Here is a 20,820-nt window from a genome sequence, read left to right as displayed (position 1 = left end):
GGTTGTATTCTATATATATATATATATATATATATATATATATATATATATATATATATATATATATATATATATATATATATATATATATATATATATATATGTACATACATATATCTATATATACACATATATACACATATATATATATATATATATATATATATTTTTTTTTTTCCCTAAGTAACAATTTATTGTACACTTAAGTTAAGAAGAAATATGTTCTGTGCAGAACAAATGTACCTATTTTTAATACAACTGACTAATCATAACGGCTGCCATAGGTAACTAGTTTGGAATTTCTAATTATAATTTAGCTTACATGCCGTGAAATACAGTATGGCCTCATTAGGAGCTCTTGATTTTCAATTTTTCTACGATGCCTCTACTAGACTATAATTAGGCATATTAAAGTTTCTGGGAGGAGGGGGAAAAAAAAAACCCAAAACTTGTACACAAACCGAGTTTTTGAGGCAATCATCCTCCACGTCAAAGTTGGAGGTATCAGTGGGGCTGCTGACTTCAGGTATATATGGGGCCTCGCAAGTGCGAATGTTGTCCCATTGAATGCCTGAGAAAAATGGGTGCTTCTTAAAGTCCTCAATACCATTTTGGCCCAGACGATGCTCACGAGAACAGATCAGCCTTCGCATCAGGTCTTTTGCCTCCTCAGACACGTCCGACATTTGTGCAGGGAACTGGAACCTCTCCTGAGGAGAAAAACACACGCATGGACACATACCGATGCCAGAGAAAATTAACCACAGGAGAGGTTACAATAAGAGCAGCCTAATAATGCTAATGTACAGCAAGCATGTTTCTAAGAGTTGCACCAGTAAGTAAGAAAACACTGCTATAAACCTTAGTATGAATCGTTCATTACCTCGTTCAGAGGGTGAGATGACTAATCCAGAATAAAGTAAAGGAAAAACAAAAAGAGTGTTTAAAGCAAAACTAAAACTAAGGTGATTTTAATATTTGTATATAAATTTAATAGTAGGTATTCAAATCACTGATATTTTCATATTTAAAATCAAAAAATCTAATTCAAACAATTTTCCACTTTCTTCAGATTTAAGTGTTTGCTGTCCAAATATTGCCTCTTTAGTTTTAAACTAGATTGACAGGTCTAACATTGTTAATTAACACGACAATAATCTCTCACATCTCTTTTATAAACAAATACAAAGAATTTCTCTCAATCCATGGAAAAGGGGGGCATAAGCAAGTTTTAATCACTATGATAAAGAGTGGAGTTGAGAGAGAGCATGTTTTAATCTCCATGCAGGAGCTTGTGGAGCAGGTAGATCAAATTTTACACTAAGGTTTAATCATGTGAAGTTCATGTGGTATTTTTTTTCTATATTTGTGCGACATTGAACAGTGAGGACAGTGTGGTTGTGCAAGTGGAAAATTGTTTAAATTGTATACAACTGTGCAAATGTTTAATCAAACCATTAATTTAAAAGTGACAGTTTGACTAAAATTTAGTTGATTAGCCTGTTCACATGCCTAATGTCTGAATTTTAGTTGTTTGCACTGCTGCTTCAAGGTTAATGGACCCAACAAGTCTAGGAAGCTTATGCTCAAACAGTTAGCAGGGTGCAAACTACATCTAAAATAATCCAACAATTTCTCTAGACATTAAGTAATTTCAAAGACTTGCTTATGTGATACTTCAATATTCCATTCCATTACATAACTACAGCCTTGTTGCTCCAGTGCAAAACTATAGGCTCAGATTTTAAACACGTCTACATTCAGTGTAAGGTGAAAACATCATTAAACTATTACTTGAACTAAAAGAACAAAACAGTTATTACAATTTGGATTTCAACATATTTAGATAAAATTGTGCATGTTTGACTAGTGCCAGTCACACAACCATTGAATGGGGTGTTTTTACCTTGTGATTCATGATTTTGCCATAGGTTTCCACCAATGACTCGGCATAGAAAGGTGTCTCTCCATAGAGCATCTCGTACATACACACACCCAGAGACCACCAGTCACACTCAGGCCCGTATTTACCCTTCCCATCCTCCATGGCCTGTAGGATCTCAGGGGAGATATAGTCTGGTGTTCCCACTGCTACAGAAGACTGCACCTGAGGAAGACAGTCACATGTTTTAATAAGAGGTGTGCATGAAAACTAGTTTTGCATGCCCAAAAGCTTAAAAGAATCCACATGTAATGGTGTGTGTGTAAATTGAGGCATCATATACAGAGAACAGAGCTTAATTCTGTAGTATCGAAGCCGAGTGAATTTTTAATAACTATCAAGGTAATGTAAATAGATGAAGAAATAATAAATAAAATAATTAATAAAAAAACACTAAAAAGGCTGCATCTTTTAAAAAGGCTTTTTTTTGTAAGTGGCCCTACCCTTAGCTATTGCTGTCATGTTTAAAAATTTGTATCCTTTCCTTTCCCAGGTGTTTCTATTCTTGTCTTAGGGCTGAGTAGAAAAAAAAAAAACAATTAAAAAATATTTTGATTAGTGGTATCTGTTGAATAACTGTCCCTTACAGAATACCCCAGTCACCTGTGCAGTCTGTATTCAGTCCATTCTATTCATATATCTTACATAAGTAAGCCCTTCATTTCAGAGTCCCTCTGTCTCCTTTTGGATCCCATTATGTACTTCACTTTGAATGTGTCCATGTTTGCTTGTTTGTTCATTTCAGCACATGTTTCTGCTTACAGTTTTAGGTTTAATAAAACTTGGAAATCACTCCCACATTCTGCTTCTAAATATTCCCATTTGTAGTGCAAATACTGAACACTAGAGGTGGGAGATAAGGCCCTGAAATAATATCACAATATTTCAGGGCATTTTGGCGATAACTATATTCTTGGCGATAGGAAAAAAACACTGTAAAAAAAATTTAAAAATGTAATAAATAAATAAATAAAAAAAACTGTAATCATTTGCTCATTTTGTAAACTGCAACTTACCAAGATTATGATTTTTTTATAAAACATTAATGTATCATATAAATCTACCACACAACCAAAGTGCAGAAAATTGTGTGCATATAATCAGCAAAAGTAAATAATTATACAAAAAGTAACCTTAAAACTTGACAGTAAATAACAAAACAAACACAGAATAGTTGCTGTGCTGAGTCATTATGTAAACAAGTCAGAATATCACGATTATCACAATATTGATTTTTCTTATATTGTTTTAAAAATTATGATGATGATATCGCAAATGATATGATATGGCACAGCCCTACTGAACACACATGCAACAGAAGACAAATCATAGTCACACTCTGGATATCAGGGTCAAGACCCCAATATTAAAGCCTTAAATTGAACATGGATTGTTGTAGACTCACTGTTCCATCCTCCATGAGTTTGAGGCAGGACCCAAAGTCAGCCAAGCGGATATGACCATTCATGTCCATCAGGATGTTGTCTGGCTTGATATCTCTAATGGTCCATAAAAATGCAAAAGAAAGGAGGAAAAAAATGTATGGTTAGAAAATCCATCATACACCACATTTATAACAGGGAGAATATTCAGATCTATTCTGAATACCACAATACAGGTAAATGCAACAAACATTCTTATACTTGAAACACCATTATTAACAACAAATCTCTTGTCAATTTTACCTTACTTTAGTTCTTGTTACTATCAAGTATTAATATTCAAAGCATCATAAGTTTTACATTTTTTTCTGTGGACTACATTGTAGCAAAATACATCTGCGTGTATTAGTCTTAAATATTTACCATGTGTTGCTCACTACCAGCATTTCTGCCCCAAAACTAAGCCCCAGTTTCACATCTGGCAGCATTTAGTCATCTAATTACAAACTAGCTGTGTAGCCATGTTAACTACAAACTGTGGCAGCACATTTTTATGTAAGCGTTGACATAAATTATGGAATGTTTTGGAGTAACTTTGGTTATGTTTTAGGATTGTGACAATGTACATGATGCCAATTGTAAATAAGGCTGTAAAGCAGGCATGACATTGGAGTCTGAGATATGTTTGTTTGCTTGTGCTGATGGGTAATTGAACATCTGTCCTGAAGGGGAGATGATGAAGAGGTCTCTGGTGGCAAGAGAATGATCTGCTTTGTTTTGTTTGAGTTTTGTGTGACTGCATGTCTCCAAGCTATTGGATGTGTTTGTGAATTTCATCAGGGCTGCCTGAGAGAGACAGACCTTACACAAACGTAGCATTGCACACCAAAACAGTGTCATTGTCATGTTACATCACCCATCATCTTTTTGAGCTTTAAATTACAGGCAGATGCACTGGCTGTTGAACAATATTCTGATATGAACAACAATACACTGGATCCTCAGTGACAGATGAAAGATATCCAGGAGGGGATTGGGGAGGGGGGGAAAAAAAAAAAAAAAAAAAAAAAAAAAAAAAAAAAAAAAAGACACCCTCACACCATTGTAAATGCAGTTGCAAACAAATGAGAAACAGTCTGAAATGACCTTTCTCTGTGTCAGCATTAATTAGAAGTGTAAAATCTAACTATCAGAAGCTACCAATAAATGTTCCTGTTAAAGTTTTTATTTAAGCCATATGTGCCGTTTGTTAATTACGACTGCACTTTGTTGTGTTGCTTTGTTTGTGTGTGTACGCTGGAACGGGGAGAGATGAAGACTGCTGCATCCTGCTGTTGAGCAGTAAAACACAACAGTAAAAAGACTCAAAAAAGACGTAAAATGTCTGTGAAAATAGTGTATAATTTGGGTCTGCAACACTAGGCTCTACCTCTACCTGGATTCTAGACTCTGCAACAGAGTGCTGGGCAATTTAATAAAAAATATTTAAAATCGACATTCAGAAATTCTAATGAACATAATCTTGCCTGTATCAATTAATCAATTTTTCTTTTTAATTGGTTTTAATTAATATGTGCACAACTGACTGTAACTTTAGTAAATATGACACTGAACAACCAAAGGTAATACCACTAGTCGGTTTCAACACAAGAAGCACAATCACATCACCAAATCTCAACAGTGCATGGCTGTAAAAAAAAAAAAAAATAAATACATAAATAAATAAATAAAAACCCTGAATGAAAAGCTACGAGCAACATTAGAACAAAAACAAAAATCCTATCTTTAATACTTAAGCATATTTACAGTACAAGCCTTGTCAGTGAACTATGAGAGCAAAATCAAAACAAACTGTTCACTGATCATAAATCAAGGTAAAATGTTTAATTAATCGTGATATTGATTTTTAGTTGTTTCGCCCCGGCACTACTGCGACCTTTGGTTCATATCACCATGGTATCATGCTATTATGCTGTTGTGGATTAATGGCAAACATTGTTTTTTTTAACAAGAGCAAAGAGAAACTAGGAAAGCCAAGTTTTGCCAGACCACCATTAGCCATATAGCCATGGTCACAGAGGTGTTTCTGGCATTTCAAAAACAGGAAAGCCCAAAATACATACCCTCGTCATTGGAAGGTCTGGAGAAGTGCTTCATATCAGTGTCTTTGTTTACATGTGGTTTTTATTATGTGATTGTGTTGTACAGAAAATATGATGGGCAAGAGTAAAAGACAGAAATGAAAAAAGGAGCACAAAATTTTGTTCATAACATACAACACCGGCATCAGTGCTTTTCTTATCCAATTTATTTAAAAATAAATACTAGATGATCTACCGCCAAATATAACACCAAGAATATTTTGTTGATTTTAAGATTAACATTTACTTATTTATCCAATGTAACAGGTTAAAGCACGTGACGTTTATGGAGTCTGTGCACAGAGTTTTATAAACACACGAACGCCACAAAATGTCTCCCCACCACTTTCCTTTACATTATTCCAGGCTAATTCACACACTCACGTCAAATAAGACAATGTGAAATGCGAAATATGGCTGAACTAACAACAGATGGTGTAGTAGCACCACCTTAAGTTATCTCTGTGAAATATGGCTGAACTAACAGCTCCTACTTGCGCATGTGCATTTCAACATTAGGAGTCAGTCATTCAATCAGTCAGTCTGTCAATCAATAAGTGAAAATGCCTCTTCTACGCCAGCCCAGGATGTGGTCCAGCAAAAAGGTAAAGATACTCAATCTAACTGAACTTGTATTTATATTGTAGTTGCGAATGACAACAGATAGCCATTTCACAGATACTGCACTTTGATTTTTCATCTGAAACCTGCTTCAGTTCAATTGATCAAATTTTACCTTTTTTAAATGTAGTAGAGAATTGATTATAGACTTCGAAGCTGTCACTGTAGCTATTTACTTTCCCCTGATTTGATTGGATTTGTCAAAATATGGGTGATTTTTACTGGTGTGGTCTTGCATCTCAGAGCAAACAGACGAGACTAAACCAATTACTAATCCAGTGAGACAATGAGCTATTAACACAGTACAGATCAAACAAGCAGGACGTTCATTAGCATTTACACTAACAATTCATTACATTACAATCTAATGAGACACTGGAGGCAACAAAGAGACTTTGCAACCCCTTTATCAGTAAGGCAAGTAGTTATTTTAGTGAAGATGTGAAATATATAACCACTACTTAACATATTTCAAAGAAGCCAGTTATTAAGAAGTCTTTTCTTCCTAATTTAATGGCTGAATTCAGATTACTTCCTGTGATTATCAACACACCGTCACCAAACCTTCAACAAGGTTACCAAAAATGGGCAGCAGAATCCACACCGGGCATTAGCCTTCTTGCCTAGTGTCTGCACTCAGATAAGCTGAGTAGGCTAAAGGCCTCCTGCCCGCTGGTGGTTTGTAAAGGCCAGTTCCAGGGCAGCAGGGGGTGTAGCATGGCCACTAATTGCTCTGCTCTGTCCCGGACTGTGGCCTTAAGGAGCAGTGATGCTAAGGGAGGGAGGGAGTGTAATCCCCTTTAAGACCACAGAACCCATCTGTGAGAACCATATGTACTCAAGCCCATGCCTACAAGGCCAGAAAAACACAGACAAAATTCAGTGAAGGAAATAAGACACACAGCCATGATGTAAGCTCTGGCCACTTTGGATCTGGCTCTGAAATTATTCTACTGTGGTGCATTCATATATAAACACTCTAACCACTCATACATACTAGCTATGTGCCAAAACGTTCAGCCTGGTCACATTAGCATTCTGGTAGACAGAGAACAGGCCTTGGTCTCTGGAAAATTATAGCTTAAATTAAGCCCCTAAATTTCAGTTATTAATCTTAATCTAAACCATCTATTCAGTACCTACAATAAATAATGAATAATTCAATATGCCCTATTAAACTAATATGTGAGGTTTAAGGTAAATTCCCTCGAAGCAGTGCACTGACCTCAGACTGTGCCTGCTCAAAAAGAACTTCGACACACAGTTTAGGTGGAAATGCCTTAACCGGTGCGACTGCTGCTGATGTCAGCATACAAAGCTCTTTATGAGCTCATCCACATGCTTGGGCACTTTTAAATAAATGTGTGGGCAGCCTGAGGCCATGACTGTACCCTTTTCACATTGACAGGTGAGCTGCAGGCAGTGGTAGACACTCAACTTTGAAACATACCTTTTGAGGAGCGTTCTGCTAACGAATGTTTACCTTCCGAGGAGCATCAAGGAACCAAACAATTCACACATGGCACCAATCAATAATAGAATTCACATATGGCTCTGATCAATAGCACTCCACACACACATAATGCAGCAGTCGCACACCCAAATGCACAGAGGGACAGATGCAGCTGTGTGTGGTGAAGGGTCTTCAGGCTATGGCTGCAGCTCATTGGTCATTTCTTTTCAGTGAGGGTTACTGAACACAGCAGGAGCTTGTGCAAATGTCTTGGCTACGAGGAGCCGGGTGTTTAACACCACTTCGGGGAGACAATCCTCCACTTAAACGCCCCCCCCCCACTCCTCCTTTTCCATTCTTTATGATGAGCATGTTAGCATTAGCATATGTTAACATATAGATCTGAATGTAGATAATGTAGGTTTGTATATTAAAACTAACAAAATGTAAGTATTTAATTATTCAGTCTTAAAAGTTTAAAAAATGGCTCTGTGTTGGTCCATATAGTTATAGGGAAAAATATTTTAATTATATATAGAGACATATTATATGTATTGTCTTTAAAAATTCTCAGCTACCACTAAAAGGTTGCTTAGAGAAACAAAATGGGTTCCCTGCGGCAGTGCTCCAACAAACATATAATGGTGTCTTGATATTAGGAAGTTTTTAAATAATCAAACAATTTTGTCACACCTAGTAAAGTCCATTAAAACAGCCTTGGACCTACATAAATATTCTAAGCTTTAAGCAAACAGAAAGGTGCTACCCGAGTACAAGAGCTCTAAAATTTACTTAATGTAGTTACCAATATGCACTGTAGCTGTAAGTATTTGCTTCAATCACAAAAGACTACAGTTCCAACCAGTTACCAGCCAAAAACTGTGATTTCTATTTAATAAAACACAGACTGAGACAAATAAAAAAATAAAAATCACCTCTGGTGACCATTTCAACTTAAATCAACATGGTTGGTGATCAATCCCATCTCTAGAAAAAACACCAACACTAATGTGGTGATTGATTAGATGTTTAAAGCTGTATTTCACTTTACCAGTACATTGGACTTTTTCAATTTTAATTTTAAATCCACCAACTCAGGATTCAGGCTGGACTGAAGCAGCAGCTGGTGAGATAATTTTTAGAAAGAAAATGTTTTTGCATTAGAGTGGTGAGAAAAGTTTTAAATGTCATGGACATTACTTACATTTGCCATGTGTGTATTCTGGTCTCGTGTCACGTTTGTGTCTTTTCAAAGCTACTGTCTGAAAAACCTTGATTAGGTGGCCGAATAGATTTTGAAAAATGGAGACAAAAACAATTTACAAAATTATCCAGATTAATGGAGGCAAGGCCTAAGACTCAACACTGGAACATTTACATGAGGAATTGATAGCAGTCACTTACAAGAACATTAGTGAACTTAGGCAGACTGAATTGTTGGATGGTTAGTTTTGGATCACACTCAAGCTCACTTTGCCACTCAAGCTCATCTGAAGGTTACTGAATGGAGGTCTATTACTCATTCAATTTTTATGAATCCAGTGGATTTATTTCTATGTCCAATACTTGGCATGGTGACGTTATGTTCATGTTCACCTGCTGCTTATTGTACCTGCACAGTTGATTGTATTTATACACACATATTAAAATAAACGAGGACCAAGTGTGATGAAAAATTATGACTACAGAAGCATTTTCTGACTTTGACTTTTACTCCAACAGCGAAAGACTAAATGTAATAAAAGACACTTAAATCAGTCTGAATTTAACAGTGCTTAATAGGGCATACTACAAACAAGAATATTTAAAAGTATACACAATACTAGGCTTTGTCAGGCACTGTTTGAAGCTAAATACACCCAAGTATCATTTGCACATATGCCTGTGTATACATTGGATATTTTTACACAGACTGGCACCCATGTACAGACACACACACAAACCCTCTTCCATAGCTTGCTCTCAGGGGACCTACCCACACCCTCCAAAACTCAGGGTTGCCAAACTCTCACAGGAGGAGGGCTGACCACACCTCTAACCCCATCATTACTGCCTCACACTCCCCTCGTCAGCTTACTCGCACAAGCCCTAAAACAGCATACAATTACCATGGCAAGAATAGAATGTGAGTGAGCGTGTGCGCATGCGTTTAGAGATATACACCCAATGAGAAAGAGAATATGGATGTTTATGTACAAAATCTGAGACCAGCCATTACCAATTTCTATTAAAATGGTTATAAAGTATATCACATTTTACTAGCTTCAATGTATAAACATCTGGAATACATTGTGGAAACAGAATGTCCTTAATGACCATTTCTGAGCTTTGCAAAGTATTAACTGTGTGGTGGTGATGTGTTAATGTGGGTCACTGCCTGACAGAATAGTTCACCCAACAAAAATATAAAGCCAACAGCGTCCTGTGTCCACAAATGCAGGACTAGAGGACAACCAACACAAACTGCAGCAACTGACGAGCTACTGTTTCATCTATAAAGTTGACCAAGCAAGAAGGTGTCTAACAGAGTGGACAATGAGAGAACTGAGTGTTTAAAAACTCCAGCAGCCCTCCTGTGCCTGATCCCCTCATACCAGCGCTAACACACTCACACACCAAGTCAGTGTCACTGCAGCACTGAGAATGATCCACCACGCAAATAATTTCTCCTCTGTGGTGATCCTGAGCATTGAAGAATTGCGTGAAAGGGGGCTAACAATACACAGAGCACCAGATGGAGTCTGATTACAAAGTTAAAGTGCACCTGTATAATGTGCACCCATTGGGCTCAGACAATAGACAGCCAGTGTAGAAACAAGGAGGTGGAATTATTATTATGGCTGATCAGTATATACACACTCAGTGAAAGTGCATTTTAGTGTGTGTTTTGGGGGCTGGGGTCAGAGTGTTTCGCTCTGCGGGATCAATTAATCTAGAGGCACACCCGAGGTCCCACCCCTCAGCAGCACAAACACATCAATCACCACAGGGCTCCAAAGCTACTGGTGCCTTTCATTATGCATAAGCAGAAGCTGCTTCGCTCTGCATGTGTCAGCTGGGCTTTCAGCCCCCAGAATTCTCAGCAGGTCAACAGTCGCTCATCGACTGCACTTGCATTCAAATCTATACCTTTATACCGTTTGTGTCCATAAGAGTGCTTTTTAATCAATGTTCTTCTGTATAAAGTCCCTAAACTGTAAGGCCCACATATATTAATAACTGAAAATTAAATCAGCAATGTAATGTGTTAACCAGATTTTCATGACTATTTTATGGGCATTGTATTCTACATCAGGGCTCCACAAGCTTGATTTGTTGGGGCAGAGTTCAATGTTGTTTTGGGCCCAAGGTCAAAAAGACAATGTACAAATACATTTAAATGTAGGTTTTCAAATAATAAAATTAAAGCATTAGACTATTGCTGTTTAGCAATATCAGGGTGTTTATAGATATAAACAAAGACCTTAAATACATTTATATTACCACTTTGAAATTTAAGACCAGTTTTTCAACAGAAATACACAGCAAAAGAGTAAATAAACTCTTTCAGAGTAAACCGCAGTCCAGAATAAACAGTAAACAAAATGAGAGTTTATAAGCTTAAGATTCTGCCCGAATAGTTTTAATGTCAAAAGAAAATGTACAAATATTCATTCATTCATTTAATTCATGTCAACCCAGAATCACTGGACACAGGGTGGGAAAACAGTGCCAGTCCATCACAGGGCTTTACTCACTCACACCCGTGGTCAATTTTGAATAGACAATAAACTTAACAACACATGTTTGGACTGTGGGAGGAAAGCGAAGCATCCAGAGGAAACCCACAAAGACACTGGAAGAACACACCACACTCACCACACCACAGTGACGTGTGGTGGGGTTTGAGCCCACAACCTCAGGACCCTGAAGCTGTTTGACAGACTATCTGCAGCGCCACTACACTGCCCACAGAAATGTGACTGTCCTACATTATATGCATTATTGTAATATTCTCAAAACATTTAAAATCAGCAGATAATAACCCAGAAATGAAACGGACAGAGATATCTGCAAACAAACCAAGTGCCAAATCAATCAGTGATTCCAACACCTTGATCCCCTCTGTCCCAAGCGTGAAACATCTCCGAAATAAAGCGCTGTTTGCTTCATTTGCATTTCTAGAAACCGCCTTTTAACCACCAAATATAATCATTATGCTCAAAACATTAAACATTATTTTTTTCCCATAAACTAACTAGATATCAGACTGGCTAGCAATGCCTTAAGGCTTCTGCACACTTCGTTCAGCATCCAAAGACTCTAAACAATAGCTTTAAACTGAGGTAAACACACCAGAGTTGACAATGTGCATGGACAGAAAATCCAAGCACTGTTCAGTTCCCCAGTGCGTCACAATCCACCACAGTATTTCACCATTACTGCATTACATTAAAGCCATATTGAGACATAGAAAAAGTAGATCACACGTGGATTTAAATGTCAAGCGTATCCTCTATGTATCAAGCCGGAAAACCAAAACGATACCACGGAATTGACAAAATGACCTCATAGTTTTAACTTAAAAAAAAGACAGTTAATATACTAAAAAACCCTGATACAGTCACTAAAGTATGATCCTTTAGTTATTCTAAATCAATAAAATAATGGCATAAAAAACACTCATTTCAACCCAGCTTGAATTCTGTTTGAACATGAATAGGAGCTCATGTATGGAATGTTCACTGGTGCCACGTGACGCTAGGCCCCACAGTGAGTCCGGTGTGCAGCAGCCTTTAGGTTAACAACACTGCATGTTCCAGAAGTAATCAATTACTATTCTTCAGACGACATAAATTGTCAGTGAGGTAAGACCCAAACAATCTGAATGTAAGACAACAATTTTAAGGCCTTAAAATTAGTAAAAGTGTACATTTTAAGACCTTAAGGACCCACAGACAGTACTATATGCTATATAAACAAAATACTCAATTTAAAATGTTTTGTATTCAAATGGATTCACTGGCCAATTTTGGGCCTCACATTTTGTACAGCCCTGTTCTGTTGTAATTGCATTAATAGTTGCAACATTACAGACATAAATCCAAAATAATTTTTGCCATGGACAGATGTGTAAACGCTTGGAATACTCTGAAATGTCAATGTTAATATCAAAAAGAGTTTCCCTGATATAGCTCTTTGAAGGCAAACTTAACACCCTGATACACTCCACAGTCCTGGCTGACAAGACAAATAATCATGTTTCCCTTATTTCTAAGTAACTGCTGACTTATAGATGTGTACACACAAGACACTCACCTGTGAACATAGTGTAGCTGGTGCACAGAGTCAATGGCGAGCACCATTTCTGCCAGGTAGAACTTTGCCATGTCCTCAGGCAAACGATCCTCAAACTTACTTAGCAAGGTCAGGAGATCTCCACCTACGTAGTAGTCCATCACCAAGTACTTTAGAAAGAAAGAACAGAGGCAGTGAATGACATGAGGAAATGTGAACCCTCAAGACAATCATAACAAAACAGACCCAGTGTAATACTTTATCCTCCACTGTCCTTTCTGCAAACACTGTACTGTCATCCATTATCAACATCAGTGCAGGAAATACATTAATGTTTTTGCATTTTTAGCTGTATTACCATCACAGACTCAAATGGTTCACTGTTCTCACTGATTCATTTATCATAACTTACTTAACAGTGTTTTTTTGTTTGTTTGTTTATCTATTTAGCTGCAGATATCATGAATTTAAATAAAACTCCATGACACATTTCTCCAATAGGGCTGCTATATTGACTTTAATCAACAAGAATCACTAATCAAACGTTCCTTCCCAGTGTATTAGCAATGATTAGTTGACATACTTCTCATCCCAAATCTTACAGCAAGAAACCTAATAAATACAAATATATACATATCACTATCATACACTGTTTTTATATTAATGCTCTCAAAGTTAACACCTTAATAACATTCATTAATTCATTGTCTATAACCGTTTATATAGTTCAGGGCAGAGGTGGGTCCAGAGCCTACCCAGAATCACTGGGCGCAAGGTAGGATCACACCCTGAAGGGGGTGCCAGTTCTTCGCAGGGCAACACACACTCACAAATTCGCTCACACACACACCCTTTTGAGTCCACCTACCAACGTGTGTTTTTGGACCGTGGTAGGAAACTGGAGCACCAGGAGGAAACCCGGAGCAGGGCTCAAACCAACAACCTTCATGTCCCTGGAGCTGTGTGAAAGCGACACTACCTGCTGCGCCACCATGCTGCGACCTTATTAACATGTCAGTCATGTCTTGATATACAATATTTACAGCATCTGACACTGACTTGACGTTCATTACACAGAACTGCATTTAGTTAATTGTTTCCTCTTTTTTTTTTTTTTTTTTTTTCCCCCACCACTGTTTTTTTTATTGGCTTCTATATTCTTCATAATGATATCAGGATTATATATTTTGGCCATATCATTCTGCACTAATAAAACACAATCAATTGGTCAGTTAAAACATTGGAAATCTTTTCTTTGTGCTTTTGTTAGTTAAATAAAGTTTCTGGTAACAAATTACAGATTCTTGTTTTTATTGCATTTTACATAATGTCCCGACTTCCTAACAAATTATATACAGGTTTTTAAATGAAGAATTCAACCTGTAGTGTCATATTTGAGCAAGTATACATTAAATGATTGTAACTAACATTATAAATTCTTTGAAAGTTTTACAATATACCAATAGTCTTACAATAAACATGCTTCATAGTTTGTTTCCCCCGTTTTTATCTGCAGTAAATTCTCCAATCTACGGTCTGACCTTTACAGAAACATTATTCGTCGCAATTCAGTCCACGCTCAAACAAGGAGAAAAATAAACTTTCATCCACTTCTGCTATACCCAGCTATCTGCCACTTCTCATTCACCCACTCACCTGTCTCCTGTCATTCCCTTAAGCCCACACGCTTACTCTTGGATTCACTATCACTCCAGCTGAATGGTCCTGAAATCTTAAAGCTCTCATCCTCTCAACACATTTTCTGATTTCTCTCTCACTCAATCGGAGTAAAGTGTATATAAATTGAAATCACGTGTGTGGCATCCACAGCTGGCTTAGTGTTAAAGGCAAATGTTTTAACGCTGTTATAATAAATATGTTGATGTTACTGATGACCCTTTTATTTAGAGAAAACAGTTATACAGAATGTCCATTGCCAGTATTTTCATGCTTGATTATTCTGTGTGATAAGGATTAATCATTAATCATTTTTACATGTACTTCAAATGGCTAACAGCCTAAAATATTTTAGATATATCTTGCTTCTCTCACTAGTTAACACTCATTCAACCATGGATTTTCCATTTATATGCAGGTCTTTACTCCTGAATAAATAAATCAAAATCACCTTTTATCTGATGAAAATGTGTAGCCCTCACTCACACAGATAATCTATAACACAGCATCTTTCTTCCTTGCTGCTTCATATATAAACACAGACACAGGAAAATGTGTCTCACTCACTGGGGGGCTGAGACAGCTAAACACACACTGCCAGCTGTGAGATCATTTCCCCTGAAAGGTTCGGTCTATGACAGCAGATTCACCATCTTTCCAATTCCAACGCTTATCTGTCATGAACAGACAGAACATAAGCTATATGTATCTCTTTCATTGCTGGGTGGGGTGTCACCAAATATAAAGGCCCACAATGTCCCCTCACAGCTTTGCTATTGTGCCGTTTTGTAGATTACTATAAATACATCTACACACAAGGGTTGTAAATTAAATCTGAATGTGGTGCTTCACCTGGTCTTGTTTTAAAATGAATTAATAAGCCTTTTCTAAATATTTTTAAGCTTTGTTTTTTTAATCAATTCATTTAAATCGGAATAATACCTTGTATCTCCAAAAGTTTAAGTGTACAGGAGATGTAACTGTAAAATTCTTTATGAAATTTAATGCAAATCATTATTATTATTATTATTTTTTTAAATAATTCTCAAAATTGAAACCCCTGCAACATCGAATGCTGAATTCTGTCTTACTCTGTGCACTGTCAAGAAATGTGCATGTGTAACTTAAGTGATCTGTTAAAGTGATCATTCAAGGGGCCAATATCTAAATACTAAAATCTATTCAGGTATCCATTACATTGCAATGTTATGAAGGAAAATATTCAAACCGAATATTTTGTGAAATGGTGATTTTATGACTGAACATAACTATATAGTGTGGTCCTCTGTTTTCATGCAGATTAACTGAACATCCACCAACTTGCTCTTCCAAAGCCTCCAATGTCATAACTAAACTGAAATTACATATGTAGTACTACTCAGCATAAAATCACTAAATAGCAAAAATCCTGAAAATTCACCAACTCACCAAGTTGTTTTCGTCCTGAAAGGCATAATGTAATGTTGTGATCCACTGGCTGTCCCCATTCACCAGCACGTCCCGCTCTTCCCGAAAGCACGCCGTCTGAGAAACACAGTTAACACATCACAGGAAGCCATTTCTCACAGTCAGCAGTGAATAACCCATGTCATAGGCAGACCCCCAGCCAAATAATGACCGATTAATCCTTCACTTATGTAAAATGGAGTCATATGCTTATGGACTGTAGCACATTTGTTGTTTTTAATAGTTTGCCAGAAGAGTTGTACTGTTTAGTGAGCTTGAAGGATGGCTCCTCTGGAGAATACTGTAAATGGATGAATGAAATGGACACAAAGAACGAAAACACATTGGCAGTGCAGCTAAAAACCAAAAACATCCCTTAGGAAAATGATTAGAACAAGATCTGTTGGATAGAATCTAATTTATAAAAAAAAAAAAATAAATAAAAAAAAAATAATAAAAAATTATGCCCACCTCAGCTCTCTTTAGCATCTCCCATTTATTGAGGATCTTCATAGCAAACACTTTGTCCGCATTCTTGACCTTCACAACAGCCACCTGTGGACAACAGTATTTTTATTGCTAGTAATAGATCAAACAGACAAAGAAAGTGATAGAGATTTTAAACAAGAAAGATGAAAGATCACAACTCACATTGAGTTGGAAATCAACATTTGCTGGAGAAAACTTCCCGAATATTATCATCACTAATGAATATAACAAGGCATCTAATATTTTCACTAACATACAAATGACATGACGAAGTATGTGACTGAAAACTTAGAGGAAACCTTTGTGATTTTCTTCTCTTCCTTTTCATGTCGTTGTCTTTGTAATACTCACACAAATATTCACTGCTTAACATCCCAAGCCATTAGCCAAGAGTACTGCATAGCCAACCAGTGCTTGCTTGACACACAACTCCACATAGATGACGTACTGGAGGTGTGAATATTTCTTCTAAGCCTCTGCATGCTTCATTAACCCATGAATCCCTTGTCTGATGTTTCTCTGCACCTTTACATAATTATGAATCAGCCTTAAGACTGAGGCCTCCTTAACAATACCATAGATCACGTATCAAACAATCTTTCCATGTGTCAGTATGCCAGAAACATTGTGTTATATTGACATAAAAACAAATAATCACTAAAATTTTTAGCTTTTTGATATTGCAAAACAGACCATTACCTCAGAAAAGTTGTCACTGAAATCAAATTCTGCAATCCGATTTGCAATATCTCTTGTGTTTCTAAAGTTATGAACACAGAAATTCAAAACAATCGATTTCTGAGACAATTCTGGTCTTCACTGATATGCTACATGACGACTTTCCCATTAGAAAAACTTGCCCTGATCCAATATGGCAGCCATGTTCCAGGCATAGTCTAAAAGATAGGCCCCCCTCACCCATTTCTTGCTGAGGTATTCAGATATGTCATTTTCCCTTTAATTTCTGAAATAAAAAGTGTCCTGCTACTTTTGATATAGAATAGTATAGTATAATAGAATATAGTCCTAACACAATACATCACTCAATCTTAGCAAACTGTCTTAGCAGCACAGGATTGACTTACAGACTATTAGGCATCAATATTTAATGTTATGGCTGATCAGTTTATAAAATATAAATCAATAGAAGACCCAATTTTCAAAAGAATATAAACTTGTTTTTGTTGGTGTCCCTTTTTTCAGGATTCAAAGAGCCACACTTTGTATCTTTGGAATGCTTAGTCATTTGAAAACTGCTTCATTCATTAAAAAATGTGTAAATGGAGTACAAGTGTTTTTTTGGTTTTTTTTAAAGGGCGGAAACTAGCAATTACAATGATCTAGACTTGGCAGGATATAATCGAGTGAAGATTTGTACTGGAGCAATGATCTTAATCTAAGAGACTTCATAAAAACAGACAAATCTAGGGTTGCTCAAATGTACCAGCCCAGCTTCAGATTTCCGCCTCATTTAGTCCACTAGGAGGTTAAGTATTACTGCTCCCAAACTAAACCTGCCTTTCATTTCCCTGCACTTTTTCCCAAAGCTTCACTTCCTTTATCATGCTGTTCTGGAAATGGCTTTGCATCTTATACCAAAAGAAAAAAAAATGGGAAGAAAATGTGAGGGAGTTTGTGCTGGGTTTCCATGAGCTGCCTATTCCAGCTGGACAGCACAGAGAAGACCCAGGTCCGGAAAAGCACATCAGAGAGCAGTGTGTCTGACAGGAATTTAGCCTTTAAAGGGGAGGAGAATACAAATGAGTCTCAGCTCCATGAATGCTTCAACAAGTTATGAAACACAAAAGAAAACCATTTCTTACAATTTGTTCTTCTTTTGAATTCTGTCATCAAGAAAGTCTGTTACTGTATCTTTAAAATCCACATTAACAGGCTGTCATAACTAACCAATTAAAAAAAAAATATATATATATATATATATAATAATAATATATATATATATATATATATATATATATATATATATATATATATATATATAATATATATATATATATATATATATATATATATATATATATATATATATATATAAAATAAAATTATTATAATCAACCTTTCCTATAATTCAGCTTGTTGTTGCTGCCAGTTTACATGAAGATAAAGCATTTTATTTATTGTACAATACAAAACCTGACGCATATACTATGAATATTATTGCATTAAAGGACATGTAACAAAAGTCTGGTTTATTGATTTGTTTCCAAAACATTTGGAATCTTTAAAATGCCAATAATATTTTTTTTGTTCTGTCAAGTTCATTTTTACCATACAGCTCTTTTAAACAGGCTGTGATTACTTGATGAGTCATAAAAATAGCCTTAAGGAGTCAGCAGATCAGTAGGTTTCTATTATAAAAAAAACTGTCAAAGCCTTAATCAGATCCAAGCAGTTCCGTGATTTTCCTGACATGGGATAGTAGGTAATGTACAGCGCTCAGCCTGATTCTGCTCACGCTTCCAGAAGCAAAATATTTTATTTTTAAAAGAAGCCGACTTCAGAAGGCTTTAATTTCAACCAGAACCACAGAAGATTAAAAACTTTCCCTGCATGTCAAAGCAACAGGACGGGCAGAGCTGGCATGGGGCGAGTGGCACGAAACCTCGCCTCTCAGTCACAGTGAAATAAAACTCCAATAAAAAGGTCCGTTAAACAAGCCATGGGGGTTTTAGCATTGGGCTGCTCTCCAGACCCCCCTCAGTTCAAACGGCCAGCACTGAACAACCAGGCCTTGGCGTGTAATCCAATAGGCTTCCTTGGCATGTTTTACCTGTCTACCAAACATTCCAAAGTGACTACATCATGTTTGGTGACATTACGAAAATGCCTTAACTGCCTGAAGTTCTTTCAAACAAGCACTAAAGTCCTTTACCTAACATCATGCTCAAAGTGCAAAGGAAATTCACACACTCAACTGTAGTTAGAGGCCAAGCAAGACTTGGGAACCATACATAATTATCTTCATACCGCATTATCATTTTGGCATATGACATTCAAATTTGAAATTCCAAACTTACTTGAAAGTAGCCTGGATGTTTTTCCAAGTTTTGTAAAGAAACACTCAGAACAAAAATAATTACATTCTGCATTGTAGTAGCATGTAATATTATTTATTATTATTTTATTTATTTTTAAATAAACAGAACCTACAGACCAAAACTTGATTATAACAAGTTCATAAGTGATGTTTCAGCCTTGTGTGGTGATGGCTATTTCAGAAAAACATTAAAATGGTCACGTGCGGTAATCTACATTAAAATTAAGTCCTGCTATTTTTGAGAAAATTTCAAAGTTTACTGTAAAAATGAAAGAAAATGATTTGCATATGCTGAACATGAGATCTAGCTTTATTTCTAATTTTCTAATCTGCCTTAAAGGGCATAATAGTTGCTTTCTAAGGCCATGTAACTGCTGCACCACTTTTTTGTAAAACAGAAAATAGGAAGGAATTATCAAACCAACCTAAGCTTCGTGACTCTCTTGACTGAAACAATGTGGGAAAACCAATATTTTAAAACAGTGGTTCTCAAAACTGTGGAATGTGTAGAACTAGTGGTACACAAAGCAATCCCGAGATGGCATGCCAAATGACATCTGAATATGTACTACATTTAATATAAAAAAAAGTTTATTGAATAACTGAACATCTGAAGTGTTAATATACAAATTACACATTTCTCTCAAAGATGTGTGGGCAAATTATAATCTTAAAGATATGAAGTAGTGCACATATACAAAAATTCTCACAGATTAGCAGTGTTTTTTGTCTGCCACAACTCCATGGGGCATTTGAACCTCTTCAAAAGGTCATGGCCTAATTTTACAAGCTGTCGTTGTAAGTCATAAAATTGTGACCACTGCTGTAACTTGGAGATTTTACAGATGAAGAGTTTTGCTTGAGAGTGTTGACTGGCCAGTGAGGCTTGTCAGTCACCACGAAATGCAAAGTTTACACGTCACCATTAGTCCCTACTCAGCTCACTTGGAACCAGCAGCCAACAAGTACTAAAAGACTACTGGTTTTATGTACAAGAACCCAGATTTGCCTAATGGAAAAGCAAAAAACCAGAGTAGATCCCATACAGTGAAAAAGCACCATTTTTGCCACAATGTGTGGTACTTTGTCCTAAAAAAATGTGTAAAAGTTAGACAGCCACTAGTAGCTGTCAATGAAGCAAGTGAGAGGAGAAGAGGAGAGGTCTAACACTGAAAAACTGACAAAGAGCAACCTCAATTGATCTATCGGCCATAGATTGCTATGTTAACACTGGGGATCAACCAAGCAATGATAACATGGCTACGACATCTGGGAGTCCAACATTCTGAATATTTCAAAATTACTCACTATCTGTAACCGCTTATCCAGTTAAG

The 20,820-nt window shown here is 36.5% G+C and overlaps 1 protein-coding gene across 4 annotated transcripts in view; it reads right to left on the bottom strand.

Annotated features, from left to right (window-relative positions):
- cdc42bpab (CDC42 binding protein kinase alpha (DMPK-like) b) overlaps positions 1-20,820 on the bottom strand; it is a 78,993-nt gene that overhangs the window by 33,454 nt on the left and 24,719 nt on the right. For 2 of the 4 annotated variants that reach the window (XM_066676479.1, XM_066676481.1), the window contains exons 3-9: positions 16,411-16,494; positions 15,922-16,017; positions 12,838-12,986; positions 3,348-3,441; positions 1,907-2,107; positions 884-904; positions 462-710 (exon numbers count right to left, since the gene is read on the bottom strand). In XM_066676479.1, coding sequence (XP_066532576.1) covers positions 462-710; positions 884-904; positions 1,907-2,107; positions 3,348-3,441; positions 12,838-12,986; positions 15,922-16,017; positions 16,411-16,494 — 894 coding nt within the window. The remainder of the gene's footprint in view (positions 1-461; positions 711-883; positions 905-1,906; positions 2,108-3,347; positions 3,442-12,837; positions 12,987-15,921; positions 16,018-16,410; positions 16,495-20,820) is intronic. The other 2 variants (XM_066676482.1, XM_066676480.1) reach the window with 1 other exon arrangement.

The sequence above is a fragment of the Hoplias malabaricus genome, chromosome 7, assembly GCF_029633855.1.
Source record: "Hoplias malabaricus isolate fHopMal1 chromosome 7, fHopMal1.hap1, whole genome shotgun sequence".
Lineage (NCBI taxonomy): Eukaryota > Metazoa > Chordata > Actinopteri > Characiformes > Erythrinidae > Hoplias > Hoplias malabaricus.
The sequence above is the reverse complement of the archived record's forward strand: the minus strand, read 5'-3'. Positions and strand labels throughout refer to the sequence as shown.